This window comes from Gopherus flavomarginatus, chromosome 6, assembly GCF_025201925.1.
Source record: "Gopherus flavomarginatus isolate rGopFla2 chromosome 6, rGopFla2.mat.asm, whole genome shotgun sequence".
Taxonomy (NCBI): domain Eukaryota; kingdom Metazoa; phylum Chordata; order Testudines; family Testudinidae; genus Gopherus; species Gopherus flavomarginatus.
This window is the reverse complement of record NC_066622.1, coordinates 117746853-117767350: the sequence shown is the minus strand read 5'-3', so window position 1 is coordinate 117767350 and position 20498 is coordinate 117746853. Positions and strand designations below refer to the sequence as shown.

General features: G+C 40.5%; 1 protein-coding gene across 2 annotated transcripts in view; it reads right to left on the bottom strand.

The window, feature by feature from the left end:
- ADAM12 (ADAM metallopeptidase domain 12) overlaps nt 1-20498 on the bottom strand; it is a 330750-nt gene that overhangs the window by 239494 nt on the left and 70758 nt on the right. For both annotated transcript variants that reach the window (XM_050959376.1, XM_050959375.1), the window contains exon 3: nt 6887-6960. In XM_050959376.1, coding sequence (XP_050815333.1) covers nt 6887-6960 — 74 coding nt within the window. The remainder of the gene's footprint in view (nt 1-6886; nt 6961-20498) is intronic.

The window sequence follows — 20498 nt, the reverse complement described above, 5'->3', positions numbered from 1 at the left end:
CATTTTGAGGTATTGAAGAACTCCAAGGCACCCAGAAGTGCAATCATATTTTGGAACTAAATCATAAATGTGCCTACAACATGCATTCCCAAGATAGTCCTCTAAGACAGACAAATGGAATTTATTGCAAATAATTCTGCTTTTACCAAATATGACTTCTGTCTGGTCACTAAAATAAAAGTTCTCGAACACTAGCAAACATTTATGTAGGGAGATTTAAAGTATGCTTGATAGTTGAAGAACATAAAGAAAACCCGAAATCTATGTATGTGTCTGAGTATGTATTTACGTAATCCTTCCTGGTGCCAACTATAAATGCTGCATAAAAACAAAACGAACACATCTTCTGATCCTAAAAGATCAACGAACTATTTAATTCACAATAAATATTCCCACAGATAACAGATGGTTTAACACACCATTCCCCAATTGGGTCAGCAAATGCATCTGAAATCATTTCTTGAAATACAACTCTAGCTTTGGAAAATCTCTAGTTTTCAGTAAATGGGTTTTAATATGAAGGCTACTCAGAGCAGCTGTTTCTGCTAAGTCTGGAAAACTGTACCCAGTTTTTGCATAACCCAATGCAGAACTTATGTCATTTAGGTTTTTGCCCCAATTCCCCAAGGGATAACATATTTTACATGAAACAATCGGCAGTAACGTTACAGAGCATGCATGTCAGGACTTTGTCATCATTTTATTTAAGGACAAATTGTAAAGGTATTTGTACTTAGCATTCCACTTTATCTCAAGCACACTGACAATGTTTTTTTCCAACACTCATCTTTGTAAGAGGCAGTTTGTGTTTCATATATTAAACTCCATTCTCCAAAAGGTTAATTTTGGTACTTTCTATTTTGTGTTTCTTTAGTGCCTCTCAGCTGAGGATTTCAAAAGGCTTTATACAAATTAATCAATTAAGCCTCAATGCCTATGTGAAGCAAGTGTCTTTATCTCCATATTGCAAATGGAAAACAGAGAGGATACGTGATTTAATCACCATCAGAGCGAGTGAGTCTGTGGCACAGATGGGAATAGAATCCACCCAACTCCCAGTCCCCAGCAGCTATAATCACTAGGGGCCATATCATGCCCTCCATATTGACAAGTAGAGGTTACATGAATACAGCCTGGAGAAGAGTGGAAAGGAACAGTGCTGCTGCACTGAATTGTTCCCCACCTCCTATTGTGAGCCCGCAGAAACCCTTCTACTGGAGTAGGGCTGTGCTGCTAGAAAGGGGATGGAAGGAGTCGTGTTTAAGAACCTGATTGATTGGGGCTGTGCTGCTAGAAAGGGGATGGGAAGAGATTTAGGAGTCATGTTTAAGAACCGGATTGATTTTTCCTTGTTTTAAGATCCAAGGGATTGGGTCTGAACCCATGTCCCACAAACCCATATACCTCAGGGATGACTAGGTTTCAGTCCTGCAGGTTGAAATTCCCTTCCACAGAGATCCCAGAGCAGTGAAGGATTTCTTAGCAGCATAGCTTGTGAAGGAGCTGTGCTGTCAGGAACCTGGAAAGCATGTGGTGGGGGGAGGAGGGAAGACAGACTATGTTTTGTCTTTGTGGATCCTCAGGGGAGATTTAGGAGATGAAATCCCAACCAGCTCTGTGGAGATGGGTGGGGACACTCTTCCTCACAAAATAATTCTAATGGAAATAATCTGCCTAGGGAATGATCTGGCCCTAGTTAAGCATCCTGCCTATTCTATTCTTTTCTTCTGAAGGCTTCTTTTCATGAATTTGAGAACCTAGCCACAATGACCTCCCAAAATTCTTGGAAACAAAGGTAAGCATGGTGCTGCTTCTAAACAACACAAATTTCAGAAGCATGTGTTACATTCTCTCCAACCATTCTCGTACCCATCATTCTATAGCTACATATTGCAACACAGGACCTGCCTCTACATACACCACTGACACCACTATAATGGAGCCACTGATTTCTGTGGGAAAAGCATCAAGTCCTTAGATTGTGAACTCTGTGAAGCATAGATTATTTCTTCTTATATAGCTGCATAATACCGTGCACGTCAACAGTAATTATGAATACCACACAGATATTAATCCAATACACCCTGCAAAGCAACATACACAAAAATGGTGTTCACCAATATGTACCTTAACCAAGTTATTGATGTTGCTGTGCTAATTTTGCTGTTGGATTCTTAACTTTTTCATTTCCTGAATTTGAGTAAAAAAAATCTTAAATTAAATGGAAAAAAAATCCTTAAGACTAAATTTTGTCTTAAAACGTAAGTCAATAGCACCAAACAGAAAGAAGGGAGAAGTGACTCTTGCAAGATTTATGGCCAGCAATTTATGTGGTCTGGTGTCTGTCAATAGCTTAGTATTTTACAAATTCCAGAAGTGAGGGTAATAAGTAATATTTATTTATTGTACTGCAAAAGTGCCCAGATAGTCAGTGGAGGCTAGGAACTCATCGTGCTGGTGCTGTACAAACATGTACTAAAAAACACATTCCAGTCCTGAAAAAGGAATACTGATTCTCAGAAATATTCGGAACATCCTTAAGATAAATATAGAACCAATTATCGCCCAATTGGCTAATGATTTGGGAAAATGGAGTTCGTTAACCCTCAGTGTGTAGGGTAAAATTAATATACTGAAAATGAATGTCCTTCCCAGAATTTTGTATGTTTGGAGGAGTCTCTATTTCTATTCCTCAATGTTATTTTAAGAAATTCAATAATATTTTCAGAATGTTCCTTTAGGGTGCACGTAAGAAACCTAGACTGCCTCTCAACAAAGTACAGTTCCCCCTATCTCTGGGCAGATATTGTTTTCCCAACTTGGACAATTATATCTCCCTTTTGTTAAGTCAGACATCTTTATGGGTGTTAGATATGACCCCAGAGACCCCACCTTATGTTCAGACACTGAGAACTGGTATACCCTCTCCCTGTTTCAGGTATTGTAGGATCAAATTATTATAGATTTGATGATTCCAGAGGTCCCACAATAATGGCTGTGAGGCAAGCCTGGTCAAACTTGGCAAGGCAATTTTGTTCCCATCCAGTCTTCCCTGTAGAGGTGGTTCTATGAAGCAATCCTATCCTTAAAATCCGTGGCAAAACCGGTGGTAGGATTTGATGGACAGAGGCATTATGACAGTGTCACAGTTAATTGACAATTGTAAATTTAAAACCATTTGTAGATCATCAGCAATAATTTGGCTTGCTCTGCTCTGGAGCATGGAAATATCTCCAGTTAAAGCTTTTACTTATGAATGTATTTGGACCAGATGCATTGGGAGCTCCAGAACTACTTATTTTGGAGGAAACTTCTTGATTTACTCAGCCAGTGGTATCCTTCTACAAGTTTCTGGCCCAAAAATATCTGCCAAAGATTGATAATTTGAGAGTTGTTCAGAATAGAGATTTGGATGGACAACTATCTCCGACCCAAGGGAATACAATTGTATCTAATGTTAAAAAAGTAACTTTAGACCTGCGGCTACTGCTTATTAATCAAAAAATACGTGTTCAAACATACTGATTGATCCCCACATAGGCTAATGGTAATGGACTCATAAATGCTGACCACTGCTGATGTCACATTAGCTCATGTCATAAACAGATAGTTAAGGGTTAATGCCTCTTTTACCTGTAAAGGATTAAGAAGTTCACCTAGCCTAGCTGACACCTGACCAGAGGAGCCAATGGGGGAACAGGAAGGAGGGAAGTTTCAAATGGAAGGAGGGAAGTTTCCTTTGTTTAATCAGTTTCAGTTTCAGCGGGAGTGAAAAAGATCAAGGAGCCAGCCTCTTAGAGTAGTAAGTTTTAGAAAGGAATAAATAGGTTTATGTTTATTTTCTTTTGTGACTTGTTTTGGTGCCATTAAGGGAACTATCAAATTGGGTATTCTTGTGTGTATTAAGATTTTTGCCCAGGGGAACATCCTGTGTTTTCAATCTATTGTCTGTGAAATTAGCTGATATGCTGTCCCGCAGAGGTTTTTTTTTTTCTTTCTTTTACCTTTCTTTTCTTTCATCAAAAGCCTTCTTTTTAAGAACCTGATTGATTTTTTCCCTGTTTTTTTTTAGAAGGGAATTGGATCTGGACTCACCAGGAAATTGGTGGAGGAGTCTCTCAAGGCTACCCAGGGAGGGGAAGGTTTTGGGGGGAAAGGGAGTGATCCAGGTACTCAGAAATTCTGGATGGTGGTAGCGAGACCAGATCTAAGCTGGTATTCTAAGCTGGTAATTAAGCTTAGAAGTGTCCATGCAGGTCTCCACATCTGTACCCTAAAGTTCAGAGTGGAGGTGAGACCTATGAAAGCTCATGTTTTTGGAATGCCCTTGTATCAAGAATTTTGGTAAGAGGTGGGGAGGAGGACCAATTTGATATTGGATGCTAAACTGAAGCCCTCCCACCTACGTTTCATTTTGGGATACATCCTTGATACCTGGAGATTATCTGACAAGGCACTGTGGTTCCAATGTGCAGCTTTGGTCACTGTTAAATTTATCCTGCAAAAATGGAAAAGTCAATCCTCACCAAATACTGATGTCAGCCGTATCACTGAGCCAGGCCTCGCAGCAAGCAAATGACAGGCATTCCACAAAAAAGGAGTGCCCCAAAATGCAAAGCAATTAGGGATGACTTTTTAGAGGTCTAGAATTAATATAGACCCTGAAGATAGGTATGCCACTTCTCCTCCCTTCCCTTTAGCCTAACCCTCTTTATTTACATTGTGTATTATGATGAATCTGGTATATTTGTTCTATTTAGAAAAATGAATAAAATATACATTAAAAAAACAACATTTCGGTCCTGAAGAACTTATTGGATAGGTAAGTAACGATAATTTGTAAATAAAGGATTTTTTTTTAAAAGTAAACCCCTTTATTCCAAAATTGATGCATATCATCATTTCTGTTAGTCAAGCAGATACTTGAGTTCTCATATTAGCTGATTTGCAGTCCTTTCAAGTGCTTTTTATCTCTTAAAGTCAACACAACTTACAGTCCTGAAGACATCTAAATCCAATTGTTGACTACAGGTAAAACAGGATTTAATATGTATACTAATGTCAATATTAGTGGGTTTACATTCTTTTAAATCTTTGATAGAGAATATGAATAGCTTCCTCAATTGTGGCATATTCTACATTCAGAAAACTAGGTATCTCCTTTCTCAAAAGTTAAAAGAATATAAAACTAATACCATACTTACTAAGCAAATTCAGTCTTTTAGCTGCAATGAACAATTGGAACTGAATAATCTCAGAATGTGCAATCTGCACCTTGTTTCAGACAGAGGAAATGAACTACTAAGAAGCACTGAAAATCAACGACCATTGTGATTTGGGTATAACACCGACTGGGAGAGTGCAGTGGACATTGTGCCACAGAGGGATGATGTTCAGGTCATCCAACTGACTGGTAATAAAAAGCATTATTCCTGGTTTTACCATGAAATAGTAAAGAGGTGTCCTCACTGAGGTCCACGCTGACTTGTCACCAGCTTGAACGCAGCACATTTCATACTGTGGACATTTGCTTTCATCTCTCACTCTATGCCCTTCCCCGCCAAAGTTTATACAGTACAACCGTTGTATGTCTGTGCTTGCAGCTTCTCTGTTAGATGACAAGAAGTGTTTATTCCTACAGTTCATCAGCTAGAAAACCTGCAGAAAATCCTTTTCGCTATTCTATAGTTTTAAGAAAATGTGATCACAGAATGCATCTGACCCTGGATCTGCAATGTAACACAAACTGTATAGTATTTTGTATGAGACACAGAGAACATTTTCTGTTCACTTGGATGGTTCCACCTCTGTCTGCTTCCCAGAATGTAGTTGATACTGTTGGCATGAGAACTTAGGCCTAAAGAGGAAGGATGACCTCTTGGTTAAGGTAAAGGAATAAAACTTGGGTGATCTGTGTTCAATTAATGGCTCTGACACAGACTTCCTCAGTGACCCTGGGCAAGCCACTTAATTTCTGTGTACCTCTGTTCCTCAGCCCTTGTCTGTCTTGTCTAACTGGACTGTAAATTCTTCATGACAGGGACCTTGTTTCTATGTGTATGTATAGTGCCTAGTACCAGGGGCCTTGACCTCAGTCTCATAATAATGGACCGAACTAGCGGTACCAAAGAGAAACACACAGCTCTGTCCTGTCTACTTATGGGCATTTCATACAGAACCAGCAAGTGCAGGTGAAATGTGCACAAAACACAGTCTGTGTGGCTGGTAAGTGCAGATTAGAGAGAAAAGGGTTGAATAGGGATTGTTCACCTCCCCCCTAGAGGCTCTACTGCATGAACATCACAAAGCTGGGGCTTTGCAGTTTGGGAATATCATCTTACCAGGGATGGTGGGACCAAGACAGATGGTAACTGCTTTATGTAGCATCATCTCATCTCCCCCTCCAAGAAGCCCATGGAACCATTGACAATTCCAGCAGGGGATTAATACTGACTGACTCATGCTCTGTATCTCAGGGGCACAGTGTGTGTGCAGAGGCAGTCAGCCAATGGCAGCAGGGGGTATCAGGGAAGAACAGACCCTCCAGGAAGATGCTCCAGGACCCACAGGGTTTCCCTCAATATGTAAACAGAGGAAGTTGCCACAGGAAAAACAAAAGGCTGATAACAAGGAAAACACTGAGAGGAAATGCTTTTCTTTTCAATGTCATATATAGAGATACTGGATTCTTACAGTACAGTAACCAGAATTATAAGAGCCAAAATACAAACTGGAATGAAACACTATTGGCAGGAGTTTGTTTCCATAAGCACTAGGAAGTAGACTTTCCCACAGATCCAAACATTACACACCCCATCAGTTTTAAGACTATAATCCCTCCACTAGCACCTCCTGTGTGCAAGGAATATGAATTAGATCTACTTACTCATTTCTCTCCAGACTGATGACTAGTCGCTTACTTTCAGTTTGTATTAGAAACTTCATCAGTGCTGGGTGACTCTGAAAAACGAAAAAGATGACAACTAAGTTCAATGCCAATAATATTCTCTTAGGGACTGATGCTGCAATGTGCTAAGCACCCAAATCCTGCTGCATACAATGGCAACTCAGGGAACCTGACACGATAGGGCCCTTATTCCTTGAAGGGAGAACATAACATTGAGAGAACATTAACTCTTTGCAATGCAACATCTCATAAGCCATAATTCTCTGTTAATAAACAGAGAGAACGGCAGTTTGGGAATCAGCAGGGTATCACACTTGCTTCACAAAGACAGATGAAAGAGTCTATACACGGTAAGCAATTACATCACATGTACTCTTCCTGAGATCAGACTGTGGCAGGAATATAGCTCTGATTCAGTTTGTAAGACAGAACCACAGCAGTACACTGCAGATCAGTTCCTGGAGGCCTTCTGGAATGTCCCCAATACAATTATGAAACAATCTTTTTCTTCTCCAAATGCTGGTGTAACATCTTGCCACAAATGCCTCATGAAAGCTCTTGCCCACTGTTGTGTTTTTAAATGAGCTGAATCAGCCTTAGGCTTTGTGGGGCAGTTTGCAATTAAGATGTTTATAGTCACATCTAGTTTCCTCCTCACCTGTAACCAAATCTGCGGTGCTGAGATTGGGGAGTCAGTTATATGACTCCAGTCAAAATATTCATGTACTTGAAGCTTGTGCTTAAGTACTTTGCTGAATCAGGGCCTACAGCATAGACCCCCTGGGTAGCAGAGACCTGTGATCATCATTGGAACTTTGGTGGGAAAGGCAGCACTGCTGAATCAATTTATGTTTCCCTAGGAATAATTGTAAATTTTAACTGGTATTTTTATAAACTTACTGTAAAACAAAACAAAACCCAAACAAAAACAAAAAGACCCAAAACCCTAACCTCTCCCTCCCAAGGTTTTTAACTTAAAAAACAAAACAAAACAAAAAAAACCCACCACGACTGCCATTCCAGGCAGAGTGATCAGAAATAAAGAAAATAATCACAATAATCTCTGTGAAAACAGACAAACTATTTGATCTCTCTAGATCATAGTTAGAGCACCATTGAGAAGGAGATGTCAACTGGAGAACAGCACCAAAAAATTAAAAATCCTATTCAGGACTTCTAAATTTTATTTCCAGCTCTGACACAATTTCTGTGAGATACTGGGCAAGATATTCAATTCTCTGTTCCCCAGTTTCCCAATAATAATTCTTCCCTATATCAAGGAGGTATGAGGCTCCATTCATTAAATAAGAGATCCTCAGAGAGAAGATTAAAGGCCTGAAACAAACTATTGTAAGATTCTAGGAGTGTGGAGGAGTACGCATTAAAACACTACCGTAACATTGCACTCTGTGGTTTTATGAAAATATTCTAATGAGAGTGAATATAAAGTAACTGGAATATGCTTCATGCAAAAGGTCTCTTGTAAGGTATCATTACAAAGCTTATAATCTACTGAGCGTGATCATCCTATTTGTAGAAATGTATCATTCTTGTATCTGAAACTAGAAATATGAAATATAACTCTGAGGTCCTACTGTAATTATGCAAAGTGTGGGCCATTAATGGTGGCTTGGAATCTTGATGGCTCCCATTAACCAGGATAATTGGTTGTAAATGGCTCTGTTTACTTGTAAGTCTTCCTGTATACCTGTGTGCTGGCTGCAGTCATGAGAAATCCCCTAGGGCTTGGCTACACTTGCAGCTGCAGAGTGCTTTAAGTTAAACCCACCTTTGTAGAGCACACTAGGGAAAGTGCTGCCGTCTGTCCACACTGAGAGCTGAAAGCATACTGACATGGCCACATTTGCAGCACTTGCAGCTGCGTTGGGAGCGGTGCATTATGGGCAGCTATCCCAGCGTTCAAGTGGCTGCAACGTGCTTTTCAAATGGGGGTGGGTGGAGTGTGACAGGGAGTGTGGGGGGGAGAGAGAGTGGAGTTTTGGGGTGCTGAGAGTGTGTCAGCACACTGTCTTGTAAGTTCAGACCCCCCTCCATCCTCCACCTCTCTCTCTCTCACTCAAAGCAAACATTAGCTGTTTGGTTTTTTTTTCCCTCGGAGCAGCCAGCACTCCGAAAGAGAGCCCTCCCGCCTCTCTCTCTCTCACTCAAAGCAAACATTAGTGGTTTGGTTTTTTCTGAGACCAGATAAGCAGCCAGCACTCCGAAATGGAGCTTTGAAAGAGCACTTCCATGTCCCGAGTTCACAACAAAGACAAGAGAGGCCACTTCAGTTAAGGGAATTATGGGATGTTTCTGGAGGTCAATTAGAGCATTGTAACGTTACTTCTCATTTACACTGGCACTGAAGCGTCTCGCTCAATACGCAACAGCTGTTAATCCTCTCGCCAAGCTGGAGTACCAGGAGCGCTCCAGCCAGGGAGTCAGAGTGCTTTATGTGTCTTGCCAGTGTGGACGGGGAGAAAAGTAGAGCGCTCTGAGAGGCTTTATTGTGATATAATGTGCAAGTGTAGTCCAGGCCCTAGTTACCACCTGAGCTGGAACAAGGATTGTACCAGGGGAAAGAATTGGGCCCAGATTAGAAAGGAGTCTAGCCTGTGAAAGAAACTTATTGGAACATCTGTGAGAGTGAGATTTCCTCTATATTCAGTGTCCTACTGTATTAGGCTTAGACTTGCGTGTTTTATTTTATTTTGCTTGGTAATTTACTTTGTTCTATCTGTTATTACTTGGAACCACTTAAATCCAACTTTTTATACTTAATAAAAATCACTTCTTGCTTATTAATTGACCCAGAGCAAACAGCTGTGCATCTCTATCAGTGTTATAGAAGGCAAACAATTTATGAGTTTACCCTGTATAAGCCTTGTACAGAGTAAAACTGATTTATTTGGGGTTTGGATCCCACGGGAACTGGGTGTCTGGGTGCTAGAGATGTCCCAAGATGTCAGGGAAAACGGGCTCAGAGGTAGTCTCAGCACATCAGGTGGAAGTCCCAAGGGGGTCTCTGTGACCCAACCCATCACAACTACTTTGCCTAGTGAGTCAATAACCATCCAGTAATTCTTGAATACTGCACTTGAATGCTGAATTACAGTTTACATGTGCAAAGTCAGTCGTAATACAAAGCCCACATTTATATTAAGGACCACGTGATCATCTTGCTTGGGGGGAGCGTTGCCTACTGATCAGGGGATTAGGCCCTATGATATGCAGAGAAGGGTTTTGGTAGGGGAGCCCAGGCCCTGCCACTCCACCAGGCTCCGGCCCAGGGTCCTGTGAGGGCGACCAAAGGGACTGACAGCTAGAAGAGCCTTAAGGCTGCCCTCCCTTGGCCACTTCCTACAACCCATCTAATGTCCAAAGTTTACAGCCTGTAACAGGAAGGTGTGAAGGGGATCAGCTCATCGCTGGGCGCCTCTTCGCAGTTGGTGGTGGTGTGGCAGCTCTCTCTCTTGGGGTGGCCACGTCTGTTCTAAGACTCTCCCCATCCAGGGTAGTCCATATACAAAACAAGGGAAACTAACACAAACAAACAGAGCCAGTATGCAAGAGAAGGAAATGCCTCCCTTTCAGGGTATAACGGAAGCAGGTCCTCCCTTCCCTCAGCCCTTTCCTCAGAAGCTGCCAGATAGCGGTCCTTCCTCTTCCCTTGTCTGCCTGCAAGTGAGCTGTTCTGCTCCCTTCTACCTCCTCCTCCAGTCTGTACATCTCTTACACGTGTAGTGGGGCAGAGCTGGCTAAGTCCAGAGCAGTTCCTTAACCCCTTGTTGCCAAGTGTCAGATTGGTATATCCATCAAAGACCATTGATGCTCAGTTTGCACCTTAACAAATAAGCTTCATTGAAATGTTAGACAATACTTTCTTGTTTTGAAATTCTGTTTCTAGTTTAAGAGAGTCATAAGAATATAAGAACAGCCATACTGGGTCAGACCAAAGGTCAATCTAGCCCAGTATCCCATCTACCAACAGTGGCCAATGCCAGGTGCCCCAGAAGGAGAACCTAACAGGCAATGATCAAGTGATCTCTCTCCTGCCATCCATCTCCACCCTCTGACAAACAGAGGCTAGGGACACCATTCCTCATCCGTCCTGGCTAATAGCCATTAATGGACTTCACCACCATGAATTTATCCGGTTCTCTTTTAAACACTGTTATAGTCCCAGCCTTCACAACCTCCTCAGGCAAGAAGTTCCACGAGTTGACTGTGTGCTGTGTGAAGAACTTCCTTTAATTTGTTTTAAACCTGCTTCCCATTAATTTCATTTGGTGGCCCCTAGTTCTTGTATTATGGGAATAAGTAAATAACTTTTCTTTATCTACTTTCTCCACCACACTCATGATTTTATATATCTCTATCATATCCCTCCTTAGTCTCCTCTTTTCCAAGCTGAAAAGTCCTAGCTTCTTTAATCTCTTCTCATATGAGACCTGTTCCTAACCCCTAATCATTTTAGTTGCCCTTCTCTGAACATTTTCTAGTACCAATATATCTTTTTTTGAGACGAGGAAACCACATCTGTATGCGGTATTCAAGATGTGGGCGTACCATTGATTTATATAAGGGCAATAATATATTCTCCATCTTATTCTCTATCCCCTTTTTAATGATTCCTAACATCTTGTTTGCTTTTTTGACTGCCTCTGCACACTGCGTGGACATCTTCAGAGAACTATCCACAATAACTCCAAGATCTTTTTCCTGATTTGTTGTTGCTAAATTAGCCCCCATCATATTGTATGTATAATTGGGGTTATTTTTTCTAATGTGCACTACTTTACATTTATCCACGTTAAATTTAATTTGCCATTTTGTTGCCCAATCACTTAGCTTTGTGAGATCTTTTTGAAGTTCTTCACAGTCTGCTTTGGTCTTAACTATCTTGAGCAGTTTAGTATCATCTGCAAACTTTGCCACCTCATTTTTTACCCCTTTCTCCAGATCATTTATGAATAAGTTGAATAGGATTGGTCCGAGGACTGACCCTTGGGGAACACCACTAGTTACCCCTCTCCATTCTGAGAATTTACCATTTATTCCTACCCTTTGTTCCCTGTCTTTTAACCAGTTCTCAATCCATGAAAGGATCTTCCCTCTTATCCCATGACAACTTAATTTACGTCTCAGCCTTTGGTGAGGGACCTTCTCAAAGGCTTTCTGGAAATCTAAGTACACTATGTTCACTGGATCCCCCTTGTCCACATGTTTGTTGACCCCTTCAAAGAACTCTAATAGATTAGTAAGACATGATTTCCCTTTACAGAAACTATGTTGACTTTTGCCCAACAATTTATGTTTTTTTAGGTGTCTGACAATTTTATTCTTTACTATTGTTTTGACTAATTTGTCCGGTACTGACGTTAGACTTACCGGTCTGTAATTGCCGGGATTACCTCTAGAGCCCTTTTTAAATATTGGTGTTACATTAGCTATCTTCCAGTCACTGGGTGCAGAAGCCGATTTAAAGGACAGGTTACAAATCATAGTTAATGGTTCCGCAACTTCACATTTGAGTCTTTCAGAACTCTTGGATGAATGCCATCCGGTCCCGGTGATTTGTTTAGAAATGTTAAGTTTATCAATTAAATTCCAAAACCTCCTCTAGTAACACTTCAGTGTGTGACAGTTCCTCAGATTTGTCGCCTACAAAAGCTGGCTCAGGTTTGGGAATCTCCCTAACATCCTCAGCCGTGAAGACGTAAGCAAAGAATCCATTTAGTTTCTCTGCAATGACTTCATTGTCTTTAAGCGCTCCTTTTGTATCTCAATCATCCAACCCCACTGATTGTTTAGCAGGCTTCCTGCTTCTGATGTACTTAAACATTTTGTTATTACCTTTGGAGTTTTTGGCTAACTGTTCTTCAAACTCCTTTTTGGATTTCCTATTACATTTTTACACTTAATTTGGCAGTGTTGATGCTCCTTTCTATTTACCTCACTAGGATTTGACTCCTACTTTTTAAAAGATTTCTTTTTATCTCTCATTGCTTCTTTTACATGGTTAAGCCAAGCCACGGTGGCTCTTTTTTAGTTCTTTTACTGTGTTTCTTAATTTGGGGTATACATTTAAGTTGGGCCTCTATTATGGTGTATTTAAAAAGCGTCCATGCAACTTGCAGGGATTTCCACTTTAGTCACTGTATCTTTTAATTTCTGTTTAATTAAGCCCCTCATTTTTGCATAGTTCCCCTTTTTGAAATTAAATGCCAGTGTTGGGCTGTTGAGATGTTCTTCCCACCACAGAGATGTTAAATGTTATTATATTATGGTCACTATTTCCAAACAGTCCTCTTATAGTTACCTCAGAGGATCACCTGCACATTTAATTTACTTTTTGAAAAACTAAATTAGGTCAATCAGAGCTGAAACATTTGAATTTCAGTGATTTAGCATTTCACTGATTTATAAAAAAAATGCTTCCAAATTTCTGATTTATTCACTAAAGAGTCTGTACTACCTCAGACTGACTGAATGACACGTCTTTTAAATATAAGTATTTATAAGTGATTTAGAAAATCACAACCCTTTATTAAAATTGAAATCATTATGGCAAGATTGCTCTTTGTGTGTGCGCATGTGGGTGATTGAGGCGGAATTCCAAATTCACTATATTAAAAACTTGGCAAAACTCCAACTCTCTTAAACACACCATTAAGTACAGACTAGACTTTTAAAGAGAGATGGTCACTTCCATTTTAAATCATTTGTTTCAAACGTCACTAGTGCAGATTTATGTGCAGCTTCTTTCCCCCCCCCTTGCAAAACAGTAACAATATTAAAATACTGTGTCCCAGTGTACTTTTCAATAAATAGATCCCTCTATAACAGTGGTTCTCAACCAGGGATCCAGGGCCCCCTGGGGGGCTGCGAGCAGGTTTCAGGGGGTCTGCCAAGTATGGCTGGCATTAGACTCGCTAGGGCCCAGGGCAGAAAGCCAAAGTCCCGCCACACAAGACTGCAGCCAGGGGCCCCGAGCCCCACTACCCAGGGCCTGAGCAACTTAGCTTTGCAATGTCCCCTATGGTGTGAGGGGTCCTGGGCAATTGCCCTCCTATACCCTAATGCCATCCCTGATTTTCATATGCAGAAAAACAGTTGTTGTGGCACAGCTGGGCCATGGAGTTTTTATAGCATGTCGGGGGAGCCTCAGAAAGAAAAAGGTTGAGAACCCCTGCTCTACAATACCAAATAAATGCTTCTGACTGCAGCCTTGGCATTCAGACACATGGGAGTCATTTATTTGCATGAATATTTAGAGGGAATTTTGATTACCACTTTAATATTAGTGCACTGATTCCAAAGCCCAGGAGATATGCACACCATAGAATTTAAGAGGACAAAACAGAATTAACTATAACGTTACACAGTAAGGAATTAAGATATTGCAGCAGCATAATGGGTTCTCCTAGCCTTAAAGCCTTTTAGATAATATGTAAATTATGGATATGTTTATTCGTGAGTTCATAATAAAATTTCATTGACAGTCAATTAACACTACCAGGCTGTGATATAAAAAATGATGAACATACCATCAAAAGATAAAACTGTCACTCTTCAAAAGGTGCATAGGTAATTTAAATAATAGTTCATCCAGAACAGTGAGTCCTTTTGTCACTGCTAGAGAAGGATAGTCCAGTGGTTTGGGTTCTAGCCTTAGACCATGGAGGATCTGAGTTCTATTCCCTCCTTCTCCTCCATAGACTTCCTAAGAGATGTATAGCCTTGCTCCTGATCTGGAAAATAAATGGGGATAATAGCACTTCTCTATCTCACAGGGATGTTGAGAGAATAACTACACTGGAGATTGTGAGGTGCTCTGATATTGTGATAACAGAGGCCATATAAGCACCTTACATAAATATATTTCAAATATGCAAGAGAATTAGGGATTATTCTGAAGAAGGTGGGTTTTAATGTATAAACCTCTGAAATATGCTCAACATTATTATTTCATAGGAAGTTATGTTAATATTCCTCCATTTGTTTTTGCAAGTCTTTCAAAACTGTATATGTTTATTGCAAAAGCATAATAATTTCCACTTTGAGACAACTTTTTGAAAATGCATTGCAAGATTCAATAGAAATCCCACTCGCGATAAAAGCTGATGTCAGTTATATGGTTTATATTTTCTGCTTAGATTAACCAACAAAAAACCCACCACATCATTGTGGTATGTAAAAAGTGTTATGTACAGTCTCTTTTAGAAAGAACCAAAAAAAATTTGCAGTCATATGTTGTAAGACAAGCAAAAAATAATGAGGAATATAGACCATCAATTTCCATGCTGACACCACTTATTCCATGTGCAAGATCCTTCAATATTACAAAATGTGAAACTAAAATACTTTTATTAAAACAACACACTACAGACGTGCCAAGTCTATAACCGCTTTTTCAAGTAGCCTGTTGCTTTCTGACCTATTCTATTGGGATATCCCATCAATCCACTGCTTTTTTCCAGTACGCAACTAGTACCCATGAGACCAGAGAATGGTTTGTGCATTAAGAAACAGCTCTGACCCTAAGACATTTAAAGTAGTCTGTTGTTTTCCTCACTTCTCTCCTAATTCAGAGTACTTAAATTAATTTCATTATGCACTCTCACATGACATAATTATAAGGCACATACTTCTCTTAGCTTGTACTTGAATTAAAAAAAAATATGTGCAAATTTACAGTCAACTGTTTTGTTTTCGTTTTTGGTGTTTGTTTTTTTCTGTAGGTTTGAATTAGGATTAGTGCAATTTATTTAGTAATCTGAGAACAAAAAATATTGAAACACTGAATAAATAGTACACAATTTGAATTAGACCCTCAGTTGAGGCCAAGCAGGAATTACTCTGACAAATCCCCTGAAAAATAAATAAAACAAATAATGGACAATTTAAATCATCTCTTGTGAATGAGATGCTAGGCTACTGTTGACAGAAACAGACCAAAAGAGAAAAAGATATGACATATCCAAGAGCCAACTGGCAGGAAAGAAACCCTCTCATTTCTTATAAAGGAACTAGAATTATTATGCATGTCTACCTGATGAGTAGAGTAGGCAATGACTTTTAGATTTATTGCTCGTCTGGAATATGAATGATTGAGAAATACAAGAGCAATACTATGCCAAATGAAAATGTAAGTTGACTAGGAAACATCATTTGTTCCATAAAAAAAATCCTGGCTTCAAAAATTCCATGCTCCTGATTGGCTAAGAGCAGCTGCAACTTGTGATGATAGCCATCATTGGCTGGAACTGTTTATGTAAACAACTACTTCCTGGTCTGGACTTATTCCCTGGCACTGAAGCTGCTTTCAGGAGAGCTCTCCTGTGGTCATTCTGCACTTAACTTTCATCTCCAGATTTAAATTGAAAACTGCAGGCAGAAGAATTTTGAAGTAAAACAATTAATTAAATATTGCTTTTAGAAATCACTATTAAGTTAAAAAAGAATCACAGGAAAGCTCTCCAGGCCTTATGTTGTGAGAAAGCTCACAGCTCAGGGTCAGAACCAAGGGCTATGGCTTTCTGATTTTTGCTCTGAGTAACAACACAAGTGGCCCCAGATTCAGGGCCAGGACTCTAGATCATTTCCCAACAAGACATCTACTGGTATTGGGGTGAAAAGTTAGACGACAGCAAGGATAGTCTTGTGGCTAAAGCATTAGATGGGTTTTCAGGAGACGCACGTTCAGAGCCCATCTCACACAGAATGTCTGCGGTCAAGTTGAGATAACACATTTAGGGTACACCTATACTGCAGCTGGGAGCAAGCCTCTAGTCTGGGAAGACTCCCAGATGCTGTGGAGACATATCCTATAAGTACAGCAGTTAGCACAATGTATCCCCTGTTTTGACTGGGATGTCTAGGCAGTACTGGAATACAAATAATAAAAATAATTATTAGTATGTATATTATTCTATATTCACTGGTACTTGTTTTTGTCTTATGCCTCAAACTGAACCCAATGTTGGTTTGTTAACAACAGATCCTTAAACCTGTCCCTGTCTTGATGGACTGACTAACCAGCAAAGATGTTACTATAGCAATAGCCATACAATCATCTTCAGCTTTCATGTGTGAAAATATTAATGGAGTAGATTTATTCAGCATGTTTGTTGCATCCATACTGGAAGTTTAATTACAAAGGGCATTGCACAGAGCATATTTTTGTTGCAAAGTAATCTATGAAAAACTATTATTCATAGCTGGACTACACCTTGCTTGAGGCTGCAGATTTGGAATTTACTGTAACCATGCTGCAGTGCTGTTAGCTTTCCCCTTGATACCAGCTGTCAAGATCAGGATAGAAATAATTTGATTTTACATCTGAAGGAAGAGGAAGCTGATGGAGTGGCCACTCCTAAGCTATAGGACTCTGTACTTTCTTCACTATCAAAAGATTCAGCATTTTTATTTGATTAAGATAAATGAGTTATGCTGGCACTACCCTATCTAAAAAATGTTTTCTTAGCATTTATATAATAGAAATAAAAGCATGTTGAAATAAAAGGACTAGAGAAATAGCACAAAAATAACTTGAAAGTTGAAATGTCTTCTATAAAATTTCAGATGTCAGTATTAATAAATTTTGGAAGTCCAAATTTAAATTGTATAAAATGTCAAATCCCATAGTTGAGTGCACAAATCATCAGAGTGTACAAAGCATGTAGACACATACATTTCTATTGTATTCACCCAAGTGTCAATTTAATGACAATATGTGGTATATTGATATAATAATCAGGTGCCTGTGTCTAAAAAAATGCCACTAGTAAACATGGATCCAAAATAGACAGGCAAACTTTGCAACAACAAAAATGAGCTTATAGACCTTCACATTCAATGATTAACTGCATGGGCTCTACTTCAGGGGAGGAGAAATCACTCACCTTGTAAGAGAGGAGCACATGAAACTAGGTTTTGGGAAATGTTTCATCTTTGTGCAAAGCTTAGGTCAGACATTCATATTACTAGATTTGCCCACAGCTGCCTGAATGTGATTTCCCCACAGAATGCACCAACCACATGCAAATGTGGAAGATGAAGGTCATTTATTTTGACAGAGTTGGCTAGCGCCAAGCAAGTCTGGTTGTTGTCATGGTGCAATATTTGTAATACAGCAACATGAGTCAGTGCAAAGGCAAAATAACGCGTGCTTAATGGAAGTTAAGAAATGAGAGGGGAAGCAAAAATCTTTGGAAGATAAATAAACTAGAATAAACTCTAAATGGAACAAAAACTCTTCATAATGAAACCAAATAGATATATCATTTAAATTTCAGTCAGCAATTAATTTCTGACTAGTGCATAAATCACTTAAGACAGTATTTAGAAATTGGCTCTGCTTCTGTGATTTGCAGACAGCTCTTTGGTTTTGTCATGGTCTCGCTAACACTCATCAAGTGCATGTTTACCTCAGTCTTTGCTGTTTTGAGTTGAAAGTGGTTAAATTAGATCCCTAACGCATCACGAGAACCTGCCAATCACCCCGATATGGTAATGAACACTTACTTTTCCCCCCAAGTTTGACCTTAGTGGAAATCAAGTGATGTAGTTCTTATGAGAATTAATGTATTGGGCATTTACTTTCAATAAGAGTTGGGGGCTTAACTTCATGAGGGTTCTTGGAAAATACCCGCCTAAAGTTCTGTGGGCCTGATTCAAAATGGAAAATTGCACTTGACTCTGGTCAAATCTTATAGCTCTCATTCAGCAAAGAACTTAGACACCTGCTAAGTACTTTGAAGAAAGCAGGTGCCTATGTGTTTGCTGGCTAGAGCCTATATGCCTAGAGCAAGAATGTACAACAATCTCCAAACACCACCCTACAAGAATGCCTCCAGCCTGACCTGTGGGAGCACCTCTACTGGTGAATAACTAGTTCAGCATCTGTGCCTATTCTCTGGGCCTCTGCTGAGATTGCCAGTAACAGTGACAATTTGTGTCAACCTTAACATGGACACTTGTCAACTAGGAACTGGACTGAGACCCCCATTTCATTTCAATTATGACAGGTCACCAAATGGTAACTATTTTCAGCAATTACTTACCAAGGTCACATTCTAATTGATAATCTGGTGGTCAAGGTAAAGTATTGTACAACAGGATAGTTTGAGGGCTTAGAGGTAAGCACTGTGATGGGGTTACAAACTTCACACTGACCTGTAAAAGGTCAATGAACTGCTGTTAGCTCCATCAGCCCCAACCACTACACCTGAAATGGACGCCAGGCCTGAAGGACGGGCTAAAAAGAGGACAGCCTGCTTAGCTGGGAGCTGGCAGGGAAAGGGAGCAGACCAACAGCTCTAACTTGGGGAGAGAAGCCAGGTTAGGGCCAGGAACTAATAAAATTTCTGCTTGTCATTATCTTCATGGAAGGAAGGTAGGTTCTGACCTGGGACTCTGTGTGTACCTGGACCTGCCAGCTGGTAAGCAGGATTCAGCAGAGTCAGGTCCACCGGAAGGGAAGTGGGGGGACAACCACCACCAGAAGGGCTGAGAATTAAGTCCACCTGGGACAAAGACTCCATTATTTTGTGTTTCTTTTGGACTGTGGCGCTGGACTCTGCTACCCCAGAAGAAGGTTGAATATTTGTAGTGACCAAGCTGGCAGGCAGACCCACAAATGACCAGAGCAGGCTAGAAACTCCATTTGAGAAACTAAGGTAGAGCAGATGCAATGTTTTGCTCCACTACAAAGAAGCATATAGGGAGTGGCGATGCAATGACACCCTAGTGGAGAATGTGGGCACTCACTAGATCCCTGGAATCAAGGGGATATTGGAACAAATACGGAAGAGCCAGTGATAGATGGGAGATAACTAGCAAGAATTTTCTGGTGTCCTCCCCCCAGCCCTTTTGTTTGGAGGGGGGGTGGTATTTATGAATGAACGGTGGAAGACATTCTATGCCTGATGGCAGTAGGCCAGCAACACAGGAACAGCAGAGGCAGACCCAGCCCATCCACCTGTAAACTTCTAGAAAACCTGCAGGAGACACAGCTTGCTGCTGAACAGCAGCGGCAGAGGACGGAGCACCAGGAGCAGTTCCTAAAACAGCTGGAGAAATAGGCTTTAAGAAATCTGATGATCAGGAAAGGGTAGCTCAGGCAGGCCTGTAGCTGGATCAGCAAAGCTGAGTCCAGAAAATGACACCGAGACCTTCCTCTGCACATCTGTGCAGGTAGCCAGTATGGCCAGCTCGGAGGAGTCATCTTGGGTGGCCACAGGATCCCCTGATGGGAGTGGCCCAGGCAGCATATAAGAATGAGTAATGAACAGATGGGCTAATATGCAGCTATTTTGGGCTCACTGGGCTTGACTCAGAAGAGGTATCAGCAAATGTTTCTGGTCAAACTATTCCCACAGGGAGTATGACCACAGATAATAGCCCAACAGTTGTGGGACTGCATGAGTCATTGACTGGCTCCAGAGACAAACTCCACAGAAAAAATCATGGACCTAGTGGTCCAAGAGCAATTCCTGCATATTCTGCCTGTGGGAGTCCAAATTTGAGTCAAGTGGTTCTGGCCAGTGCTGGTGAGGCGGTCGAGAAAACGGATACCTATTTGGGG